The 22,347-nt window shown below is 37.3% G+C and overlaps 1 protein-coding gene across 1 annotated transcript in view; it reads right to left on the bottom strand.

The window, feature by feature from the left end:
- Positions 1–300: 300 nt before the first annotated feature.
- LOC101389266 (complement C5-like) overlaps positions 301–22,347 on the bottom strand; it is a 39,660-nt gene continuing 17,613 nt past the window's right edge. Inside the window, exons 15-22 of the mRNA XM_087419381.1 lie at positions 21,285–21,462; positions 16,028–16,111; positions 13,515–13,709; positions 10,450–10,557; positions 9,393–9,480; positions 7,138–7,211; positions 4,946–5,069; positions 301–492 (exon numbers count right to left, since the gene is read on the bottom strand). Coding sequence (XP_087275507.1) covers positions 4,984–5,069; positions 7,138–7,211; positions 9,393–9,480; positions 10,450–10,557; positions 13,515–13,709; positions 16,028–16,111; positions 21,285–21,462 — 813 coding nt within the window. The 3' untranslated portion in view covers positions 301–492; positions 4,946–4,983. The remainder of the gene's footprint in view (positions 493–4,945; positions 5,070–7,137; positions 7,212–9,392; positions 9,481–10,449; positions 10,558–13,514; positions 13,710–16,027; positions 16,112–21,284; positions 21,463–22,347) is intronic.

Raw genomic sequence — 22,347 nt, 5'->3', positions numbered from 1 at the left:
GAGGAGAGAGAATTGAGATTTAGGTGCTCCTGCAGTCACTCATTCAACGAATGTTTATTGAACGCCTAAAATGTGCCACACACTGAGCTAGGGGCTGGGGCAGCAATGGGGAACTAGTCAGGATGCTCAAGGAGCTTGGGGTCTAGCATTGAAGACAGATCATCAAACAATCAGTTAAACCAAACTGTGATGAGCATTATGATGGAGGAACTGGGCAGGGCCAGGGGAAAAAAAAATGAGTTTATATTAATTAGAATTAGGTTCTGTTAAATATAACAGACAACCAAAATAACTGTTGCTTACATGAGACAAATGTTTATTTCTTTCTTACATAAAAGAAGTCCAAGGCTGAAATAGCAGCTCCACATGTCATCAGAGGCAGGGGCCATTATCTTTCTGTTCCACCATGCTAGCATCTAGCTTCCATCTTCAGTGTTACCTCCTGGTTCAAGGTGGCTGCTGGAGCTCCAAACATTGTTTCTGAGTTGAGGGCTGTAAAAAAGAGGGCAAAAAAGGGACCTCCCCCTGTTGAATCAACTCTCTTTGAGAAGCCTCCCTTGAAGTCCCATACAATTTACACTTCCTCAGGAGACTTGGGACTTGGCTGTACCCAACTTCAAGGGAAGCTGGGCAGCAATGCGTCCAGCTAAAATTCAGGTTTTGATAATAAGGGGGAAAGAAAGAAAGAATGCTGGGTTAGCAGTCTCTGACACAAAGTGTTTTCATCTTTTGCATTTGATATTCATGAATATTGAGTATCGAATGATTAGAAACATGATGTTGAATTCTAGCAGAACTACCAAAGATTATTATTTTTGGCAATACAGAGGATTCTATTTCAATAGAAGGCAGAATTCATAAAGAAATATATTTAAAAATTTCATTTTGAGACGTTGATCTTAGGGGAAAGAAAGTAAATTTTTCTGCCAGCATGTTCTCAACCAAGGGGACTCTTTCTCTGGCCATCAGTGGCCAGGAAGGAGCAGGCCACCAAGAAGATACTCAATGCTAGGGCAAATACCCAAGGTCAGTCGGTAGAAATCAGAGTGTCAGGCCAAGTTTGCTCAAGCAGACCTTGCTATTACAAAATGATCCTCAGTTGTAGCAAAAAGGAAATTTACATATTTATAGCAATGTTAGGCGTCACGTCTGTGTTTGGGAATTTTTCTGTAGCTTGTTTGCTTCAGCAGTCACTTCTTATCCCCATCTCAGTGCTTGGCACCTGAGTCAGTGATAATAAATGTGGGCTGAATGAACGCTGTCAATGAACTTCTCTCTGAATGACTCCCTCTTTTTACTAGCTTTTAACATATAATGACTGGGAATCCATAACTTCAAGTTGCTACAGTATTTCAAAGGAGTCCAGGAGCCGAGTAAAAACCTGAAGGTTTGGTTGTGACGCCAGAATTTGGGGTTGATGCCTAGGTTTGGATCTCTGTACTGCAGGGCTTGCTCCAGGGCCCTCACCTCTAACAGAGGCACGTGGGACCATAAATAAGAGTAATTCACTGTTTTTGATTCGGCTGTTTCATAACCTCTTTCTTTTTTTAAGTAACTATTTATTTCATGGGTTTATAATCAGGACCGCCAATCAAAATTGAGTGACCCCATTATTGTTTTTAAAATGGAAATCAATTCCCAAATAATGTTAAGTGTGCTTTTATTCTACTTGAGGCCTCAATTGAAAGCATAAATAATATATACAAATCTTGTAAAAGCTGAAACCTAAAGGAAATAAAATTGAGCGTATTCCAAAAGAGTCAAGGAAGAATTTAAGATTTATGTGGAGCCTCTGTCTGAAAGGCAACTAGCTACCATCATTGGCAAGTGACTCAAGCCAGCAAGAATGGTTACCAAATAACATGCCTCATTGAGACAAATAATGCCATGAAAAAAGCACTTCTATTCGCCATACACAAAAATTAACTCAAAATGGATCAAAGACCTGAAGGTGAGACCTGAAACTATAAAACTCCTGGAAGAAAATGTAGGCAGTACACTATTAGTCGTTGGTCATAAAGGGATCTTCTCGAATTCCATGTCTACTTGGACAAGGGAAACAAAAGAAAAAATAAACAAGTCAGACTTCATCAGACTAAAGAGCCTCTGCAAGGCAAAGGAAACCAGGATCAAAATGAAAAGACAACCCACCAGCTGGGAGAAAATATTTGCAAACCATATATCCAACTAGGGGTTAATCTCCACAATATATAAAGAACTCACACATCTGAACAACAAAAAAACAAATAACCCGATCAAAAAATGGGCAGAGGATATGAACAGACATTTTTCCAAGGAAGATATACAGATGGTCAATAGGCATATGAAAAGATGTTCAACGTCACTAATCATGAGGAAAATGCAAATCAAAACTACACCAAGATATCACCTTACATCCATGAGAATGGCTATAATCACCAAAACCAAAAATAACAAATGTTGGGGAGGATGTGGAGAAAAGGGAACACTCATACACAGCTGGTGGGAATGCAAACTGCTGCATCCTCTATGGAAAACAGTATGGAGATAACTCAAAAAATTAAAAATAGAAATACCTTATGATCCAGCTATCCTACTTCTGGGTATTTACCCAAAGAACTTGAAATCAACAATCCAAAGAGGCTTATGCACCCCTATGTTCATTGCAGCAGTATTCACTATAGCCAAGGCGTGGAGGCAACCCAAGTGTCTATCAACAGATGATTGGATAAAGAAGATGTGGTACATATATACAATGGAATACTACTCAGCCATAAATAAAAGACAAAATCGTCCCATTTGCAACAACATGGATGGAGCTGGAGGGTATTATGTTAAGTGAAATAAGCCAGACAGAGAAAGACAAACACTGTATGACCTCTCTCATATGTGGAATATAAACTAACACACGGACAGAGAGAACAGTTTGGTGGCTACAAGGGGGAAGGGGGCTGAGGGTGGGCACAAGGGGTGAAGGGGCGCATTTATATGATGACTGACAAATAATAATGTACAACTGGAATCTCACAATGTTATAAACTATTATGACATCAATTAAAAAAAGTAAAAAAAAAGCACTTCTATCTTAACCTCTCTTAAAATGCTTTTCTGACTAAGATTAAATTTAAATCTATGATTCTCTCAGATAATTATTTAGAAGAATGTAATTTATGAAGCACACCTACTCTCATCCTCTACATTTATATTTATTTAAAAATTCATTCTTGTTCAACTTGCTTTCAGATCCATGATCTTATTTGGCTTTGTACAACTCTAAACAGGATAGTTAGGGTAAATGGTGAATTCAGAGAGGTCAAGTGACTCGCTCAGGGCCACACAGCCAAATATGAGTGATTCCTACGCCAGAATCCAGATGATGCATTTATTTGACCGATACTTCATGTGTGCCCACTCTCGGCAGGCACTGTGCCGAGTGCTGAGGAAGCAAACACAGGGACAGTCGCTGCTCTTGGGGAGCCTCAGTGTGTGGGCTTGGGAATCAGACTGCTGGGCTGGGTCCTGGCTCTGCTACTTGCTGTTTGACCTTGGGCAAACTACTTAGCTGCTTTGTGCCTCAGTTTCTCTATCTGTAAAGGGGGAACAAACAAAATACCCACCTCACAGAGTCGTGGTGAGAATTAGATAAACTAATTCTTGGAAAAAGCTTAGGCTGGGATCTGACCTTGAGTAGGTCTTCACTAATGTTAGATATTATTAGTGGGAGAAACGGACACTAATTTAGTGTGCTTATGAGTGTGCAATGATAAACTTTACAGAAATAATCGGAAGGAAAGTAACAGTTTGATCAGAGCTTGGGCTTGGGGCCCATGGAAGGTTCCCCAAGAAAATGGCTCTGGGTGGAGCTCTGAAAGACAAACGTGTTGACTATATGAGCATTCCAGACTGAGATTTGGGATTTTAATTCCTGGATTCCTGGATTCCATATTCATTTTTAGTACACTGTAACTCTTAGCACAATTAACTTGAGACTAATTTACTGGTCTGGAGCATCTGGAACCAATCGTTTTTTATAGTGAAAAGAACACAGCCCTGGAAGTCAAAAGACCAAGGTTCTAGTTTTAGTTCTGCCATCAACTCACCGTAGGACTGGGGAAGGTCATTTAGTCTGCTTCTGAAACAATTTAGAAGTTCAAAAGAACATTTCCCTCCAGGCCTACTAGAATCCGGTCATAATAAACTGCCCATGGTTTTCTCTTTCCTTATCTTTGCAGTTTTATCATAAAATATTCAAGTCATTACTTCTACTTGTGAAAATCTTATCCATTCTCCAAGATTCAAATGTCCAGAACAGGTTGCGGGGGGCGGGGTGTGGCGATTTTATCTGCCAATCTTCCTATTTTTACAGAGGAGCAGCCTTCCACGCCTCTCTCCATCATTAGCTAGTAGAAGCTTTTTCTTTCTTTTTTGTATTAAGGTGAAATTCACATAACATAAAATTAGCCCTAGAGTAATTTCCTTTAAGGCACTATATTAAAATGAACCATTTTAAAGGGAACAATTCAGTGGTATTTAGTATATAAACAATGTTGTGCAACCACTACCTTTATCTAATTCCAAAATATTTTCATTACTCCAAAACAAAACCCCTTACCCATTAAGCAATTACTCCAAATCCCTCCCCACATCCCCACCACTGGCATCCACCAGTCTGCTTTGTGTTTCTATGAATTTACTTAAGAAAGACTTCTCTCATCTCCCAACAAAAATATGACCTCATCGTCACCTAAACCTCCATCCAGCTTCCCTGGTAATACGTTAGTTACATACAATTTGAAAGAGTCTTTCACTTCCTCCCTCTCCTCACCCGAGCCCTCCCTGACTCAGAGGCCTTTCACACACTAAGAGCTCGGTTCATGCCGCATTACAGTGAAGTGAATCGTGTGCAGTGGTTTTACCATCAGATTTCTCAGCCATTGATTCCAGCGCCACAGATTTACCTACTTACTTAAGTTCCTGCAGTTTTGATGTTGGCAACTGTCCCTTTTAATCGACTCTTGGAACATTGTTGTTTATGGCCAGGAAATGGTCTTTGTACACCTGCAACTGCAGTACATCAGCAACACACAGACCTACAAGAGGTGACAGGTGCACAGAGTGGATTAGGAGGTTCCCAGGGGGCTCCCATCTTCTCCAAACTTCTTTGGAGTTTTTTCTTTACTTTGAGGAAAAGAAATATATGATATGGAGTTTCTTTTTTTTTTCTTCTATATTTCTCTCTGCTTCTTGAAAGATCTACTTAGTGATGCTTATTTCTCTAATCAATTAATATTTTGAGAGTCTACCATGTGCCAGCCAGTGTTAGCCAATGCAGATATAGCACTGAACAAGGCAGGCAAAATCTTCCCTCTAGTTGAGGAGACATAAACAAATATGTGATAAAATATCAGGAAGTGATACGTACTATAAAGAAGATAGGTAGGGTAATGGGGGAGAGAGCATGACAAGGGATGGACCCTCTTTTAGATAGACTGGCCAGGGAAGGCCTGAAAGATGTGAGTGAGCCATGGGAATACTTGGGGGACATATCTTTGCCTTGAACATTCAAATAATGGCCATAATAAAGACTCATTATCATGATTATTTGTAAACTTAAAAAAAAACTTCTTGTTATAGGAAAATTCAAACCTATATAAAAAGTAGAGAGAATGGGGGCCGGCCCCGTGGCTTGGTGGTTAAGTGAGCGCGCTCCACTGCTGGCGACCCGGGTTCGGATCCCGGGCTCGCACCGACGCGCTGCTTCTCTGGCCATGCTGAGGCCGCGTCCCACATACAGCAACTAGAAGGATGTGCAGCTATGACACACAACTATCTACTGGGGCTTTGCAGGGAAAAAATAAATAAATAAAATCTTTAAAAAGTAGAGAGAATGGTATAATGAACCCCCATGTACCCATTAGCCAGCTTCAGTGATTATCAACTCATGGCCAGTTTTGTTTCCTCTATACCCATCTCTCCCTGTACTCCCTGGATTATTTTGAAGCAAATTCCAGCATCATATTATTTTATCTGTAAATATTCCAGTATATATCTCTCAAAGACAATAACTTCCTTTTTTTAAACATAGCTCTGCCCTCAAAAACAAATAATTTCTTAATGTCCAGCTAGTGTTCATATTTCCCCAACAGTTCATGAACTTTTAAAATAAAACAGAACATGGAATAACTTCCATTAGCCCTAGAGTAATTTCCTTTAAAGCATTATAGTAAAAATATTAATTACATACCCACAACTTTTTTTTAGGTACAATTTGTTCTGCTACAGAGGTAGTCCTGAACGTTACTTCGTTCATAATGACTGATAAATAAGGGAACGAGAGCAATGTATCCCACTGATTCACATACACTTTTTTCCTAGCACTTTAATATTTTTTGCCACCAGGTAACAGCAGCTGAACACAAAGCACATTACTCAGCTGAATGCAGCCAACAAATGAGAACCAGAGCACTATGACATGATCCCCATTCACCCTACATATTTTCATCTTGGCTCAATTTGGCCATCAGTTTCCCCAGATGTCTGTACATTTTGTTGTCTCCATAACTCAGCCACCTCAGCCCTCCCTCATACCACCTTCTGTCAAGCTACCTTTACTTTTTTTTTTTTTTAAGATAAAGTACTGTGTTTACTGTAATGTTTTTTGTTAGAATTTAATATCTTCTTAACTTTATCAGGATTGTTGTTCTTTTGTTGTTGTTAGTGCACAGGTTTTTTAGCAGTCTGTCCCATTCCTATATTTCAATGTAGCAAAGAGGTCATTAATTATTATGGAACCCATTTAATGGGTAAAAATATTGAATTGCAAAAAATAAAATAAATATTCTTAAAAATAATTTACAAATGGTACTGGTTTGCACTGCTATCCATAATTTGGGAGAGAACTCAGGAATGAGTCCTGTTTTTATCCGCCACCTCAAACTTCCAGCAAATTGGAAAGGTTTTAGGAAAGTGGGAATTTGAAATTGTTACAAAATAATGGCTTATAAAAACATTAAATGAACAAATATGTTCATAGACATAGATATTTCTCTTTTATCCTAGGTTACAATGGGAGTCTAAAATATGCTAGTCAATAAAATGATAAACACTTTACAGTGAACAAACTGTTCCCTAATTCAGTACATCATACTAGCTGCTTACCTTTATTTGAAATGCCGATACCTTGAATTTCCCAGGTAGTTAGAAAATCAGGTAGCATCAACTCCAGCTGACGCCTGGAAAATAAAATATTTCATAGTTTTCAAACACAAGTGAGCCTTAATTAACTTGGAACCAACTTAACATGATTTCTATTATTCAGCATATGGGCTGATCCCATATGGGCTCTTGAGGCAAAATCACAAGAAAACAAATGGAAATCAGTGACCACAGGTGGGGATGAGGTTAAGAAAAGAGCAGAGGATAACAAGGGCCTCTTACATATTCAGAACAATTAACTATACATCTATTATGTTGAACCATATGAAATTGTTAGTTGTGTAGGTCAAGCATGTTGGATACAGGCAGATACATACGGTTTGCCATAGACTGGATGTTTGTGCCCCGCCCCCCCCAGCCCCCCAATTCATATGTTGAAACCTAATCCCCAATGCAATGGTATTTGGAGGTGTAGTCTTTGGGGATGATTAGGTCATTAGGGTGGAGCCTACATGGATGGTATTAGTGCCCTTATAAAAGAGGTCCCAGGGAATTCCCTCATCCCTTCTGCTTTCAGGGGTAACAGTGAAAGATGGCCATCTATAAACCAGAAAGCGGGCTCTCAGCAGACACCAAATCTGCTGGTGCCTTGACCTTGGACTTCCCAGCCTCCAGAACTGTGAGAAATTTCAATTTCTGTTGTTTACAAGCCACCCAGTCTGTGGTCTTCTGTTATAGCAGCCTAATGGACTAAGACATGGTTCAACCTGGTATATATTCCCACGTTTTGTTTTTATTCCCCTACTTTTATAAATTGAAAGGACTGTGATATCATAAATTATAAAATAAAAATTAAATTATATTCAGTGAACCCTACTAAGAGAAATAGAGTATGATCGAAACAAAAGCAATTCGCACAATACCAAAGTCCGTTAGTTAACTGATCTTTTCGGTGGACATTTCCTAACTGTCTATTATGTGCACGGCACAGTCCTAAGACTAAGTATGGGGAGAAATAACAAAGGGTCTGCCTTCAAGGAATTCACTCCAGAAGAGGAGAGACATACATAAACAAACAAATTATGATGGAGGGTAATAAATGCTCCAATAGAAGCCATGTACAACCCACAGTCATGTGTTGCTGAACGGCAGTAATACATTCTGAGAAATGCATCATTAGGTGATTTTGTTGTTGTGCAAACATCATAGAGTGTACTTACACAAACCTAGATGGTATAGCCTACCACACACCTAGGCACTATGGTACTAATCTTATGGGACCACCACTGTATATGCCATCTGTTATTGACTGAAATGCCATTATGTGGGGCGTGACTCTACAGAGTGAATGCAGAGAAGTATTTAATTCTTTGGGGGCCACTTTTGGAGAACCTAATGTCTGAGTTGGGTTGTCAAAGGTGAAATGGAGTTTGTTAGGAGTGGGGGTTAAGAAAGAGGATTTCCAGGAAAAGGTCTAAAGACTGCAAAGAGCAGGTATTTTTGGAACAGAAAGGGCACAACAGGGGAGAGTGGCAAGGGCTGCTGGGAGATGAGCTGGAGCTGGTTGGCAACAGCCCTGGACCAGAGCATCTTGATCCACATAGACTTTGCTGGGTAGGTCCTGGAGAAGTGGTTTTAGGTGGGAAGTGATATGATCAGACTTGGATTTTAATATAATCATGGGAGCTGGTGTGTTTGAAGAATAAATTGGAGAAGAGAAGTGGACAAGGCTGGAGTCAAGGAGATAAAAGGAGGCTGTTGGACATCAGGCAAGTTGTGTTAACTGAACAAAAGTCAATCTTTTCCCAAGCCTTATGGATAATCAGTATTTTACAGTGTGTGTTTATCATATGAGAAAAATATTGCCTCTTTTTATTTGTTATTTATATAAATAACACTGGAAATACATTCTTAAATGGACGGTACACATTGTTGGAGGGTTTGTTACAAAGTAGTTGTCTGCAAAGACTGAAATAATTATATAGAATTGCAAAGCCCAGCTGTCACCCCAACTACATGCTCAGTAAAAGTTCAAGGTAAGTGAAATGGCATTCTTCTGCAAAAACCATTAGTTCTGAAATTAATCCTGCTAATGAGGGAAAAATCAACCCAACAATCAATCAGATTAACCTTGATCAAACATCAGTGCTATCCTTAATTATCAAAGAAACCCTTGGAAGAGTGATAGACCATTTATTCATCATATTTGAATAATTTTAAAATTTCCTAAGGAAAAGGAAAACAAAGTCTTAAAATACCTTTTAGGAACATGATATACTTTCCATAACCAGTTTTCTAAAAAAATGCTGCTTACACTGCTGCTTATCTTATATATGTTTGATAAATCTAAATTAGAAATATAAAAACATAGGGTAAACATAACATAGAATAGAGTTACATGTTAAAGCACGATGTTAACTTTTAATTAAAAATTTTAAGGAATTCAGTCAAATATTTAATTTTTGTGATATCAAAATAGAGAAATAAAATCCTTGATTTAGTGTCCAAAATATATTGTGTAAAAAGCAAGGTGCAGATTGGTAAGATTCCATAGGCATTAAACAAAATACATATAGATAGAGATAGAGATGTAGATATAAATGTTTCTATTAGGCAGAGAAAATTTCCAGAAGGATATAAAAAATTGTAAACAATGGCAATATCTTAGAAAGCAGGTGGGTAGTGGGATCAGGGATTTTTACCTTATACTTCACAGTCTCCTATACAGTATTACTTTTATAATGAAAACTAGTGTAAATTTTCAATAAAAGGGTAAAGAAGGAGGACGTGCCAAAGCAAATCAACAAAAGGCAAGAAAGGATACAAAGCAACAATAAGAAAGCATATTCAACAGAAAACATAAGAGAACGGGAATAAGTACAAACTCAACAAACCTGAATGGGCTTAAAATATCTCCCTAAAAGTTAGACATTATCAAAACAGGTAAGGATCAAAAAAAGTTGTCTAGAAATGGATTTAAAAGTTATACACCACCACCAAATGATATAGGAAAGTTGAAAATATATGGATAGAAAACCACATACCAGCCAAATACTGACACAAAGTAAGCTAGCAGTTAAATAATAACTTCTGATAAAATAGAACTCAACATTTAAATGAAGTAAAGAGGAATATTTTATGTGCATAAAATTACTATCTACTATAAAGAAGAGACAGTCATAAACATTATGCACTTAGAACATAGCTTTGAAATATATAGAGCAAAAAACCGCAGGAAATACAGAGACGTCTTAATCAACAATTTAATATTGAAAATAATATAATTAACTTAAAAAGTTAGAAAAAGGGACTGGCCTGGTGGCGTAGTGGTTAAGTTCACACGGTCTGCTTCAGGGGCCCAAGTTTCCAAGGTTTGGCTCAGGTGCAGATCTATACGCCGCTCATCCAACAGTGCTGGGACACCTTGCCACATACAAAATGGAGCAAAATTGGCACAGATGTTAGCTCAGGGACGATCTTTCTCAAGCAAAAAGAGGAAGATTGCCAACACATGTTAGTTCAGTGCCAATCTTCCTCATACACACAAAAAAAGTTAGAAAAAGAAGAACAAAACAAAAAAAGTAGAAGGAAGAGATTAAGGGACTATATAGGGAAAAAGCAATAAAATAGAAAACAATTACAGATCAACAAAACTGAAAGTTGTTTCTTTGAAAAGACCAATACAATAGAAAAAACTCTGGCAAGTCTGATCAAGAAGGAGAGAGGATACAACTTAACAACAGTACATATAGGGAAATGTTTTTGTAACCTCCGGGTGAGGAAAGCTTTTCAAATGAAGACACCAATCCTAGAAGCTCTAGGCAGATTTGACCACCTAAATATTAAATACTCCTGATGCCATAAACAAAGGTTAAAAGACCAATGGATTGGGAGAAAACACTTGCAACATATTTATCATATTTTATGTGTTTGTGTGTGTGTGTGTATGTTATATATATATATATTTGCAACTTATGTAACACACAAGGATTGGTTTCCATGATGTACAACAAAGCCTATAAAATGATAAGCAAAAAACCAGTCAAAGCAAAAATAGACAAAGGTATAAATGGTTAATTCATAGGAGGAATATCACTGGCCATCAAACATATGTAGACATATGTAATGATTGTCAATTTACATGGAATCAGTTTGCTAAATAAAATGAGAGACCACTTTTGGCTTATCAGATTGGCAAAAATTATAGATGGATAATATCCCATTTGGGCAAGGGGGTTAAGGAATAGGCTTTAAACACAGTTAGTGGGAGTGGAAATTGGTACCATCTTTTCAGAGGGCAATTTTTAAATATATGTAAATTTGTAGATGTGCCTAGTCTTTGATTCAGCGATCCTACGTATGACAATAATATCTATCTTACAGAAAAAAAATACATATATGCACAAAGAGAGATGCGAAATAATGTTTTTCTTTGCAAGACTGTTTCTAATACTGAAAATCTGAGAACAACTTAAATGCTCACTATAGGTGGTTGAATAGTGGCTCCAAAAAGAAATGTCCAAATCTTAGCTCCTGCTACTTGTGAATGCGACCTTATTTGAGAATAAGGTCTTTGCAGATGTAATTAAGTTAAGGATTGAGAAATGAGATCATCCTGGATTAGGGTGAGCCCTAAATATTTATGAGGTGTCCTTATTGCATATAAAGTATAAGGTGTCCTTATAAGAGAAAGAAAAAGAGAAGACACAGAACCACAGGGGAGATGGCCACGTGAAGACAGAGGCAAAGACTGGAGTGATGCATCTACAAGCCAAGGAATACCAGGAGCCAACAGAAGTTCAAAGAGACAAGGAAGTATTCTTCCCTAAAGGCTTTGGAGGGAGAGTGGCCCTGCTGACACATTGATTCTGGACTTCTGCCCTCCAGAACTGTGAGAGAATGAATTTCTGTTGTTTTAAGCCACCAAGTTTGTGGTAATTTGTTATGGTAGCCTTAGGAAACTAATACACCCATTGATGTACGAATGGTTAAATAACTAAAGGCATATCAATATTATCAAACACTGGATAATCACTAAAAAGAATGAGGAAGCTTTCTCTGTCCTGACATGGAAATAACTTTGTGATAGTCTGCTAACATTAAAAAAAAGCACATTGCAGAAGTATATATATCCCATTTATGTAGTGTGATCTCATTTTTGTAGAAATCTGTTCACAATGGTTAACACTGGCAAGAGGAGTGTAAGAAAACCGACAGATTTTTTTAATGCTTATTCTTAAATTTTTGATTGATTTTTCTCTAAATTTTATTGTTTGGCTTTTTTTTAAGCCTGAAGATTATATTATTCATATATTTTTTTAAATCATGAAAATATATACATTCATAAGTTATAGGAGGATTTCCCCTCAATATCACTATTATCAAGGATTTAAGATGTTTTATATTTTAAAATATTTTTCAGAGCTTACTTGTATACACTTTTACACATTCATGGAAAGGCAACAGAAAATTATTAAATCCTTTTTTTAAAAAGTTATTTAAGAAGGAAAAAAATTTGTAACTATGAGAGGTGATGAATGTTATCTAAACTTATTGTGGTAATCATTTCACAATATATACACAATTCAAATCATTATGTTGTACACCTTAAACTTATATAATGTTATATGTCGATTATATCACAATAAAACTGGAAAAATTTTTAAAATGAAAGACTTTTTAAAATAATTTTTAAAAAGTCATTGACTTTTTAAAGTACAAGTTTAAACTAAAATTGCCATATTTTCCTTGGTTATTCTCTGCCTTAACTTGCGTGATCTCCACAGTCACACAGTTAAGTAGAATTCAGATGAAACCAAAGAAAATAGATTGAAAAGTAGGCCATTAAAATTAAACAAAATTTTAATAAATTGTACTCATCACTATTTTCCAGGCAAACCATCTGAAACTGAACTAAAGGAAAATCTTTTTCTACATATGATTATTGGAATTCCTTCTACTTCTAATATTTCTTGTTGGCTATGCTTTGTGGCAGAATCAAGAATGATATTTTGATTCTTCAAATTATACTGTTATCTTTATGCAAGATTTTAAGTATCACGTGTGGCCAGTGACATACGCACAAAATGCATATCAGAATCATTTAGTCAAATGTTTTCGTTTTACAAATTAGCTCTTGGACGATAAATAATGACCCGTAGCTGCTACACAGTGAGTTAGTGGTAAAGCTGGGACTAGTGGTGTCCAAACTAGTATTACTGTCACTGCTCGCTCTGCTGTTTCGAGCCGAATTGCAAGAGTTTATACTTCATCTTTTCTACACTAAACCAAGCTCGGAAGTACTTCTTCCCATAGTAGCACAAACTCTGCCGGGCACCCTCCTACTGCACTGCACATGGAGTAGGACTTTTTACATGTACCTGCATGTCCCAAGAGTTGAGGGTGGTGAGAAATATTACTCCGCACTTGCTGTGCCAGGTTGCAACACTGAGAGAAAGCTCTGACACAATTCCGGCCAATGGTAATCCGCGCAGCTCTCTCCTCACAGCTCTCCTGCTGTCGATAGGCTCCATCGTAACAGCACTTCCGGATCAGGGGGTGTTTGAACTTGGAGGCTGAGATGATAATACAACTACTCTTAGCCAAGTAGAGATTCAAAATCTTGAGGCTGGACTTAGAGGCTGTGGTCCAGCTTCCTCCCTGGTGCCCCCTGCCTGCACCCGGTCTAGTACCAGTGGTCGACCAGCCTTGCTGGAACAGCTCCACAATGGGAAATTCCTTCCTCCCCAGGCAGCCTGCTCCATTTCAGACAGCTCTAATTGCTAGAAAATTCTTCCTGACATCTTCTAAACTGAAATCTAACTCCTATTACTTGTATCCTTATTGGTACTCATGGAGTTAATCCTCTTGTGCAGGAAAAAAATCACATAATTACAAGTTCCTTGAATATTTGAAGACAGTCATCATGACCACCTAAGTCTTACCCTTTCTCTGGTAAACATCCCCGAGACTTTTTTATTTAGACCATGTTTTCATGGGATATGATTGGTTTCAAAACCCTCATATAGTCACTTTCCACTGGACACTCACTTGGCCAAGACAGACAAGCTGCAACTAGTATGAAGCCTGCGTGGGTGTCTAGAAGATAAAGAGCTGGGGCCTGCCCAGTGGCCAAGCAGTTAAGTGCACAGTGCTCTGCTGCAGCGCACCGAGGTTTGCGGGTTCTCAAGTTCGGATCCCGGGCGCGAACCGACACACTGCTTGCCAAGCCATGCTGTGGCGGCGTCCCATATAAAGTAGAGGAAGATGGGCACGGATGTTAGCCCAGGGCCGATCTTCCTCAGCAAAAAGAAGAGGATTGGCATCGGATGTTAGCTCAGGGGCTAATCTTCTGCACAAAAATAAAAAAAGAAAATTTAAAAAAGAAAAAAGAGGAGGATTGGCATCAGATGTTAGCTCAGGGCTGATCTTCCTCATCAAAAAAAAAAAAGATCAAGAGCTTTCACTTAGGTTGTCCTCCTGTTTTCTCAAAAACCACTGAATGGGACTTTAGAATTGATCATGTCCTTCTCTGGCATTTAGAGATAAGGAAATGGCAATGCAAAGAAGGAAAGAGATTTGTCCAAGTGGCCACAGCTGCTAAAGGGCAAAGCCAGGGCTGGAGCCAAGAGGCAGCATTATGAGGTGAAAGGCCACTGGACCACAGAATGGAAGCTCTGACGCCTGTGGCAGCCCCACCTTGCCCAGTCATTTGGACTTGATAAGATAGTTCAGTTTTCAGAAACTCACTTTGCCATCATTAAATGATTGTAATTTCTGTCTAGCCTAGGTCAGAGTATGGCTTTGGTAAGCGGGCTTTAAAAAGAATAAAGCATTACAAGTTACTGTTTATTGAGTTCCTCCTGAGCTAAGTGCTTCACCTGCGTGATCTCATTTAATTCTACTAACTCCGCAAGGCAGAAATTGTCTCCATGTTGCAGAGGAAGAGACTGAGGCTCCAGGAGATTAAGTAACTTGGCTAAGGTCACATAGCTATAAATAGTAAGCCAAGACTCAAGCCCAGTCTCTGATTCTAAAAACATTGTTCTCTATGTGATGCCTTCTAAACATGCTATTTTGGCAAGTACTTACTGAAATGGGAAAACTTGACTAATGTCATCATCATTATTATTAAGAAACGGTATCTGTAACTCCTCCAATAACTAAAATTATTGATGGTGCACTTGAAATCTAAGTGGTATATAAAAATTGCTTCTTTCAGACCCATCTTCCAAATAATCTGGATAGGTCCTGAATATCAATACACCAAAGAAAAGAAGTAGCACTCAGTAGAACATAGTGGTCACCAGCGCAGTGGGCTCTGCTATCAATCTGACCTGGGTTTGAATTCTGCCTGTGCTACTCACTACCCCCTGATGTTGGGCATGTTAATTATGATTAATTTCTCTGTGCCTTGATGCTTTCATCAGGTACCTTCTGCGTGTGATTGGCATGAATGTTCAATGACAAAATCTGATTATGAGGCTTCCACAATGCCTGGCACATAGTTAGTGCTTAATTAGCATTAGCTATTATTATTTCATCCTCAAGTTCATCAGACCTAGCTTTTCTGAGAATTTAATGGAAGCCATACATTTAACTGCTGTACTAGCTACTCTGACAGAGAGTAAAATCTATGAGATAATTAAAAACTGACTCTAGTATAACTATAGAGAATGAATATGCTGGTGACCTATTTCCTTTAGATTAAGACTATGCTAAATAAATGTGGGTTAATTTACCCAGTTTGCTTTACCCCTATGGAAAAGAAAAGCTGAAATTGCCCACAGATCTTTTTCACTTGCTCTACATCAGTTAGCTAGAATGAGAAAATGTAGCAGATCCTGGGTTATTCCACCATAACTTCTGAAAACAATGTGAAACTTTGGAGCACCTAGGTTTTCTATTTCCTCTTTCAAGTTTTTTATTTCCTCTTTCAAGTTTCTTCTTGATCTGAGAATTTTCTTAAACAATCCATCTGTTAAAAAAAAACGGAGAATATCCCTCAGAATAAATGCTTCTGTCAAATTATCTAAATTATCAATTCACAGAATTGGACTGAGCACATTTTATCAAAGATCATGTTCTATTTCCCACAACAATTCTGATCTATATATACTCTTCGTACAGGCATGTACATGAGTAGAGTGAGCATGTGTCTTGGTAGCGGTATTATTATTTGCTCTTTGCAAGAGTATTACCTCAAGAAGCTCAAATATGATGAGATAAAGTGCACACATTTTTAAGGTGGTTTGTTCATCTCTTTAAAACATATTTAGTGAGTGCCTCCTCTCTTCCAGACAGGGAACAGGAAGGTCAGTAAAATCCTGTTGCTAGACTCAAGGGATATCTCAAAAATCTAAAGACATGGGATAGGGGTTCATTCCATTGATGTTATAATGCCATACTGAGTACAAGGGAACAGTTAGGGGCTGAACTGTGTCCCTACACAAATTCATATGTTGAAGTCCTAACCCCAGGACCTCAGATTGTGACTGTATTTGGAGATAGGGTTTTTAAAGAGGTAATTAAAGGTAAATTAGGTCATTGGGTGGGTCCTAATCCAATATGACTGATGTCCTTATAAGAAGACATTAGAACACAAACACACACAGAGGAAAGACTGTGAAGACGCAGGGGAAAAAGTGGCCATCTGTAAGCCAAGGAGACAGGCCTTATGAAAAAACAACCCTACTGACACCTTGATCTTGGACTTCTAGCCTCCAAAACTGAGAAAATAAATTTCTGTTGTTTGAGCTACTCAGTCTATGGTACTTTGTTATGGCAGCCCTAGCAAACTAATATAAGAGGAGAGGTCAGTTCTCCAAGGCCAGCTTGGGAGTTGGGGTTCAGGGAGAAGGTGAAGCTTGAGCTTTTATGGCAAATTGGAGGAGGAAGGCACTACAGGCAAAGAGGTGATAGTAGAAGGGCCTCTCTCAGGTGCTACAAGGAGACAAGTGAGGTTTGAACACAGGGCCTTTAAAGGAGGAAAGAAGGAACACAAGAAAGGAGAAGATCTTGAAGCAGTTTAATCCCACCTAAGATAGACTCTATCCTGTAGAGGTAATTGGAAGCTAGTGAAGGGTTTTATGCAGAGTGCTGACTAGCTTATCAGAATTGTGTTGTAGGAGTGAAGGGGTGGAAAAAGATATTCCGTGCAAATGGAACCAAAAGAGAACAGGAGCGCCTATACTGATATCAGACAAAATATATGTTAGTCAAAATTGTCACAAGAGACAAAGAAAGACATTGTATAATGATAAAATGGTCAATTCACCAGGAACATATAACAATTGTAAATATACATGCACCTAACATCAGAGCACCTAAATATATAAAGCAAACAGCAATACAATACAGCAATACAATAATAGTAGGAGACTTCAATATCACACTTTCAGTAATGGATAGAACATCCAGACAGAAAATCAATAAGGAAACAGAGGAGTTGAACAACACTATAGCCCGAATGGACCTATCAGCCATATGCAGAAATTCCACCCAATAGCAGCAGCATACACATTCTTCTCAAAGGCACACAGGGTAGATCACATATTAGGTCACAAAATAAGTCTTAACAAATTTAAGAAGATTAAAATCATACCAATTATCTTTTCTGACCATAATGGAATGAAACTAGAAATCAATGGCAGAAGGAAAACTGGAAAATTCACAAATATGTGGAAATTAAATAACAAACTCTTGAAGGACAATTGGGTCAAAGAAGAAATCAAAAAGGAAATTAGAAAATATCTCAAGATAAATGAAAATACAACATACCAAAACTTATGGTATGCAGCAAAAGCAGTACTAAGACAGAAGTTCATAGCAATAAATGCCTAATTTAAAGAAGAAGAAAGATCTTAAATAAACAACCTAACTTTACACCTCAAGGAACTAGAAAAAGAAGAACAAACTAAGCCCAAAATTAACTGAAGGAAAGAAACAACAAAGATTAGAGCAGAAATAAATGAAATAGAAAAAAAAAACCAATAAAACTAAGAGTTGGTTTTTGAAAAGATAAACAAAATTGACAAACCTTTAGCTAGACTAACTAAGAATAAAAGAGAGAAGATTCAAATAAATAAAATCAGAAACAAAAGAGAAGACATTACAACAGATGCCACAGAAATAAAAGGGATCATAAGAATCTACTATGAATAATCACATGCCAACAAACTGGATAACCTAAAAGAAATTAAATAGATAAATTCCTAGGAACATACAACCTACCAAGATTAAATCATAAAAAAAATAGAGTTTGAACAGACCTATGAGTAGTACAAAGTTTGAGTCAGTAATGAAAAACCTCTCATCAAAGAAAAGCCTAGGACCAGATGGCTTCAATGGTGAATTCTACCAAACATTTAAAGAAGAATTAATGCCAATCCTTCTCAAACTCTTCCAAAAATTGAATAGGAGGGACACTGCCAAATTCATTTTATGAGGCCAGCATTACCCTGATACCAAAGCCAGACCGAGATACCACAAGAAAATAAAACTACAGGCCAATACCCCTGACGAATATAGGTGCAAAAATCCTCAACAAAATACTAACAAATAGAATCCAACAGCACATTAAAGGATCATACACCATGACCAAGTGGAATTTATTCCTGGATGTAAGCATGGTTCAACATAAGAAAATCAATTAATGTGATATACCACATTAACAGAAGAAAGGCTAAAAAACTACACAATTATCTCAATAGATGCAGAAAAAGCATTTGACAAAATTCAACACCCTTTCATGATAAAATCTCTCAACAAACTAGGAATAGAAGGAGAGAACCTCAACATAATAAAGGCCATATATGAAAAGCCCACAGCTAACATCATACTTAATGGTGAAAAATTGAAAGCATTTCCTCTAAGACAAGGATGGCCACTCTCACCACTTCTATTTATCATACTACTGGAAGTTCCAGTCAGAGCAGTTAGGCAAGAAAAAGAAATAAAAGGCATCTAAATCAGAAAGGAAGGAGTAAAATTTTCCCTGTTTGCAGAAAACATAATGTTATATATAGAAAAAACATAAAAACTCCATTAAAAAAACTGTTAGAACTAATGAACCAATTTAGTAAAGTTGTAGGATGAAAAATCAACATACAAAAATCAATTGCATTTCTGTATGATAACCATGAACTATCTGAAAAGGAAATTAAGAAAACAATTCCATTTACAAAGTACCAAAAAAAATACTTAAGAATAAACTTAACTAAGGAGCTGAAAGACTTGAATGCTGAAAGCTACAAACATTGATGAAAGAAATTAAAGAAGACAAAAACAAATGGAAAGACATCCTGTGTTCATGGACTGAAAGACTTAAAATTGTTAAAATGTTTGTTCTGCCCCAAATGATCTCCAGATTTGATGCAGTCTCTATCAAAATCCCAAGGGTGTTTTTTACAGAAATAGAAAAAGCAAGTCTATAATTCATATGGAACCACAAAAGACCACAAATAGTCAAATCAATCTTGAGAAGGAAGAATAAAGCTGGAAGAATCACACTTCCTGATTTCAATCTATATTACAAAGCTACAGCAGTCAAACAGTATGGTACTAACATAAAGACAGACATGTAGACCAATGGAACAGAATAGAGAGCCCAGAAATAGTCCATGAGTTTATGGTCAATTGATCTTCAACAAGGGTGCTAAGAATACACAATGAGGAAAGGATAGTCTCTTTAACAAATGGTGTTGGGGAAACAGGGTATCTGCACGCAAAAGAATGAAACTGAACTCTTATACCATATACAAAAAATCAACTCAAAATGGATTAAAGACTTATATGTAAGACTTGAGACTCTAAAACTCCTAGAAGAGAACACAGGGGGAAAGCATCATGCATTGGTTTAGGCGATGATTTCATGGATATGACATCAAAAGCACAAGCAACAAAAACAAAAAATAAACAAGTGGAATTGAATCAAACTAAAAAGCACAGCAAAGGAAGCAATCAACAGAGCGAAAGGGAGAAAATATTTGCAAACCCCATATATCCGATACAAGGTTAAGCTCCAGAATACATTAAGGAACTCCTACAACTCAATAGCAAAAAAACTAATAAGCCAATTAAAAAGTGGGTTAAGGACTTGAATAGACATTTCTCCAAAGAAGACATACAAATGGCCAACAAGTATATGAAAAAATACTCAATGTCATTAATCATCAGGGAAATGCAAATCAAAACCACAATGAAATATTACCTTATACCTGTCAAAATGGCTATTATCAAAAAAACACAAAAGACAAGTGTTGGCGAGGATGTGGAGAAATTTCAACCTTTGCACACTGTTGGTAAGAATGCAACATGATCCAGCCGCCATGAAAAACAGTATGTAAGTTCCTCAAAAAATTAAAAATAAACGACCATATGATCCAGCAATTCCACTTCTGGGTATTTATCCAAAAAGAATTGAAATCAGGATCTCAAAAAGATATTAGCACTCCTGTGTTCATTGCAGCACTATTTACAATACCAAGATGTGGAAACAAACTAAATATCCATTTACAGATGAACGAATAAAGAATACAGAATAAATACAGAATAAAGAAAATGTGTATACATATACACATATATATGGTATTCCATTGTGTGTGTATATGTGTAAATGTATACATGTGTACATGTGTATATATATATATATTTATATATATAGTGGAATACTATTCAGCCTTAAAAGAAAAGGAAATTCTGCAATATGCAGTAACATGGATAAACCTTGAGGATATTATGCTAAGTGAAATAAGCCAGTCACAGAAAGACAAATTCCATGATTCCATTTATATGAGATATGTAAAATAGCCAAATTCATAGAATCAAAGAGTGGAATGGTGGTTTCCAGGTGCTGGAGGAGGGGAAAATAGGGAGTTACTAATAGACAAGATAAAAGTTTCAGTTAAGCAAGATGAATAAGCTACAGAGATCTGCAGTATAACATTGTACCTATAGTCAAAATAATGCATTGTACACTTAAGAATTTGTTAATAGGGTATATCTCATGTTAACTGTTCTTACCACAATAAAATAAAAACTTTTTAAAAATTAATTTAAAAAAAATTATGCTGTGGGATCAGTGAGGATTTGGAGAGAGAATGAGTGTGGGTCCAGGAAAAGCAGTATATTTTTGTAAGAAAAATATTCACGTTTAGTTGGTTGAAAACAATTACCATCTTGTTGGGAGTCATCTGCATTTGCATTGGTGAGGAGAGTGAGTCCTGCTAAGTAGAACACTTCCGCATTATTCCTGCCACCACCTGCTCCACAGTCCTGGTAGCTTTTATCTAAAGATCGAAGCACCTGTTCAGAATGGAAATCATCCCCCTAGAAAACAATATTCAGTGGCTGTTATAGGGAATACCTGACTTGTGGATAATGTTAGTTGCAAGTCACTCACTTATTAAATGTTAAAGTCTAATTCTCCAGTTTTCCAAACCTTTCTTTGTTTCCCTAGTTTTCACCTCAAGAGTTTACAAACACATGCTATTCAAAACTCACTCAAGAGCTAAGCCTTAAGCATATAACTTTAATACGGAAGTTCTTAGAAAACAATTTACACTCTCCTTTCTTGAGGCTTCATACATTGAATTAACTAATAAAAAATCCTTTGAGTGGGGGCTGGCCTGGTGGTGTAACCGTTAAGTGTGTGCGCTCCATTTGGGCAGCCTGGGGTTCTCCAGTTCGGATCCTGGGTGCAGACCTACTCACTGCTCATCAAGCCATGCTGAGGTGGCATCCCACACAGAGCAACTAGAAGGATGTACAACCATGACATACAACTATCTACTGGGGCTTTGGGTAGAAAAAAGGAAAAAAGAGGGAAGATTGGCAACAGATGTTAGCTCAGGGCCAATCTTCCTCAAAACAAAAAAATCCTTTGAGTGAATGAGTGAATTCTTTGAGTGAACAAATGGCTTAGTAAACAAGATGATGTCTTCAGTCACTGAGAGGAAGATAGTTTGGAACTGGTTGCATTTGAAGGTTTGTTTCTGAATGTGGATTTAATTACATTTTAGTTTATTCCCAGAGAAAACTGCATTTTAGCATTTCACTGAGGATATTCCCAAGTAAATTGTGTTCATATAATACAAAATAAATTGGAGAGTAAATTAACTGGATAACTATCCTTTATATATCTAAAAGGATAACTAAAAGGGGTAACTCAGACCAAACAAGTTCACTTGATTCTACTCTGCGCTGAGATTCCAC

The sequence above is a fragment of the Ceratotherium simum genome, chromosome 29, assembly GCF_057802395.1.
Source record: "Ceratotherium simum simum isolate JZ-2026a chromosome 29, ASM5780239v1, whole genome shotgun sequence".
Lineage (NCBI taxonomy): Eukaryota > Metazoa > Chordata > Mammalia > Perissodactyla > Rhinocerotidae > Ceratotherium > Ceratotherium simum.
This window is presented reverse-complemented; position numbering and strand designations above follow the sequence as displayed.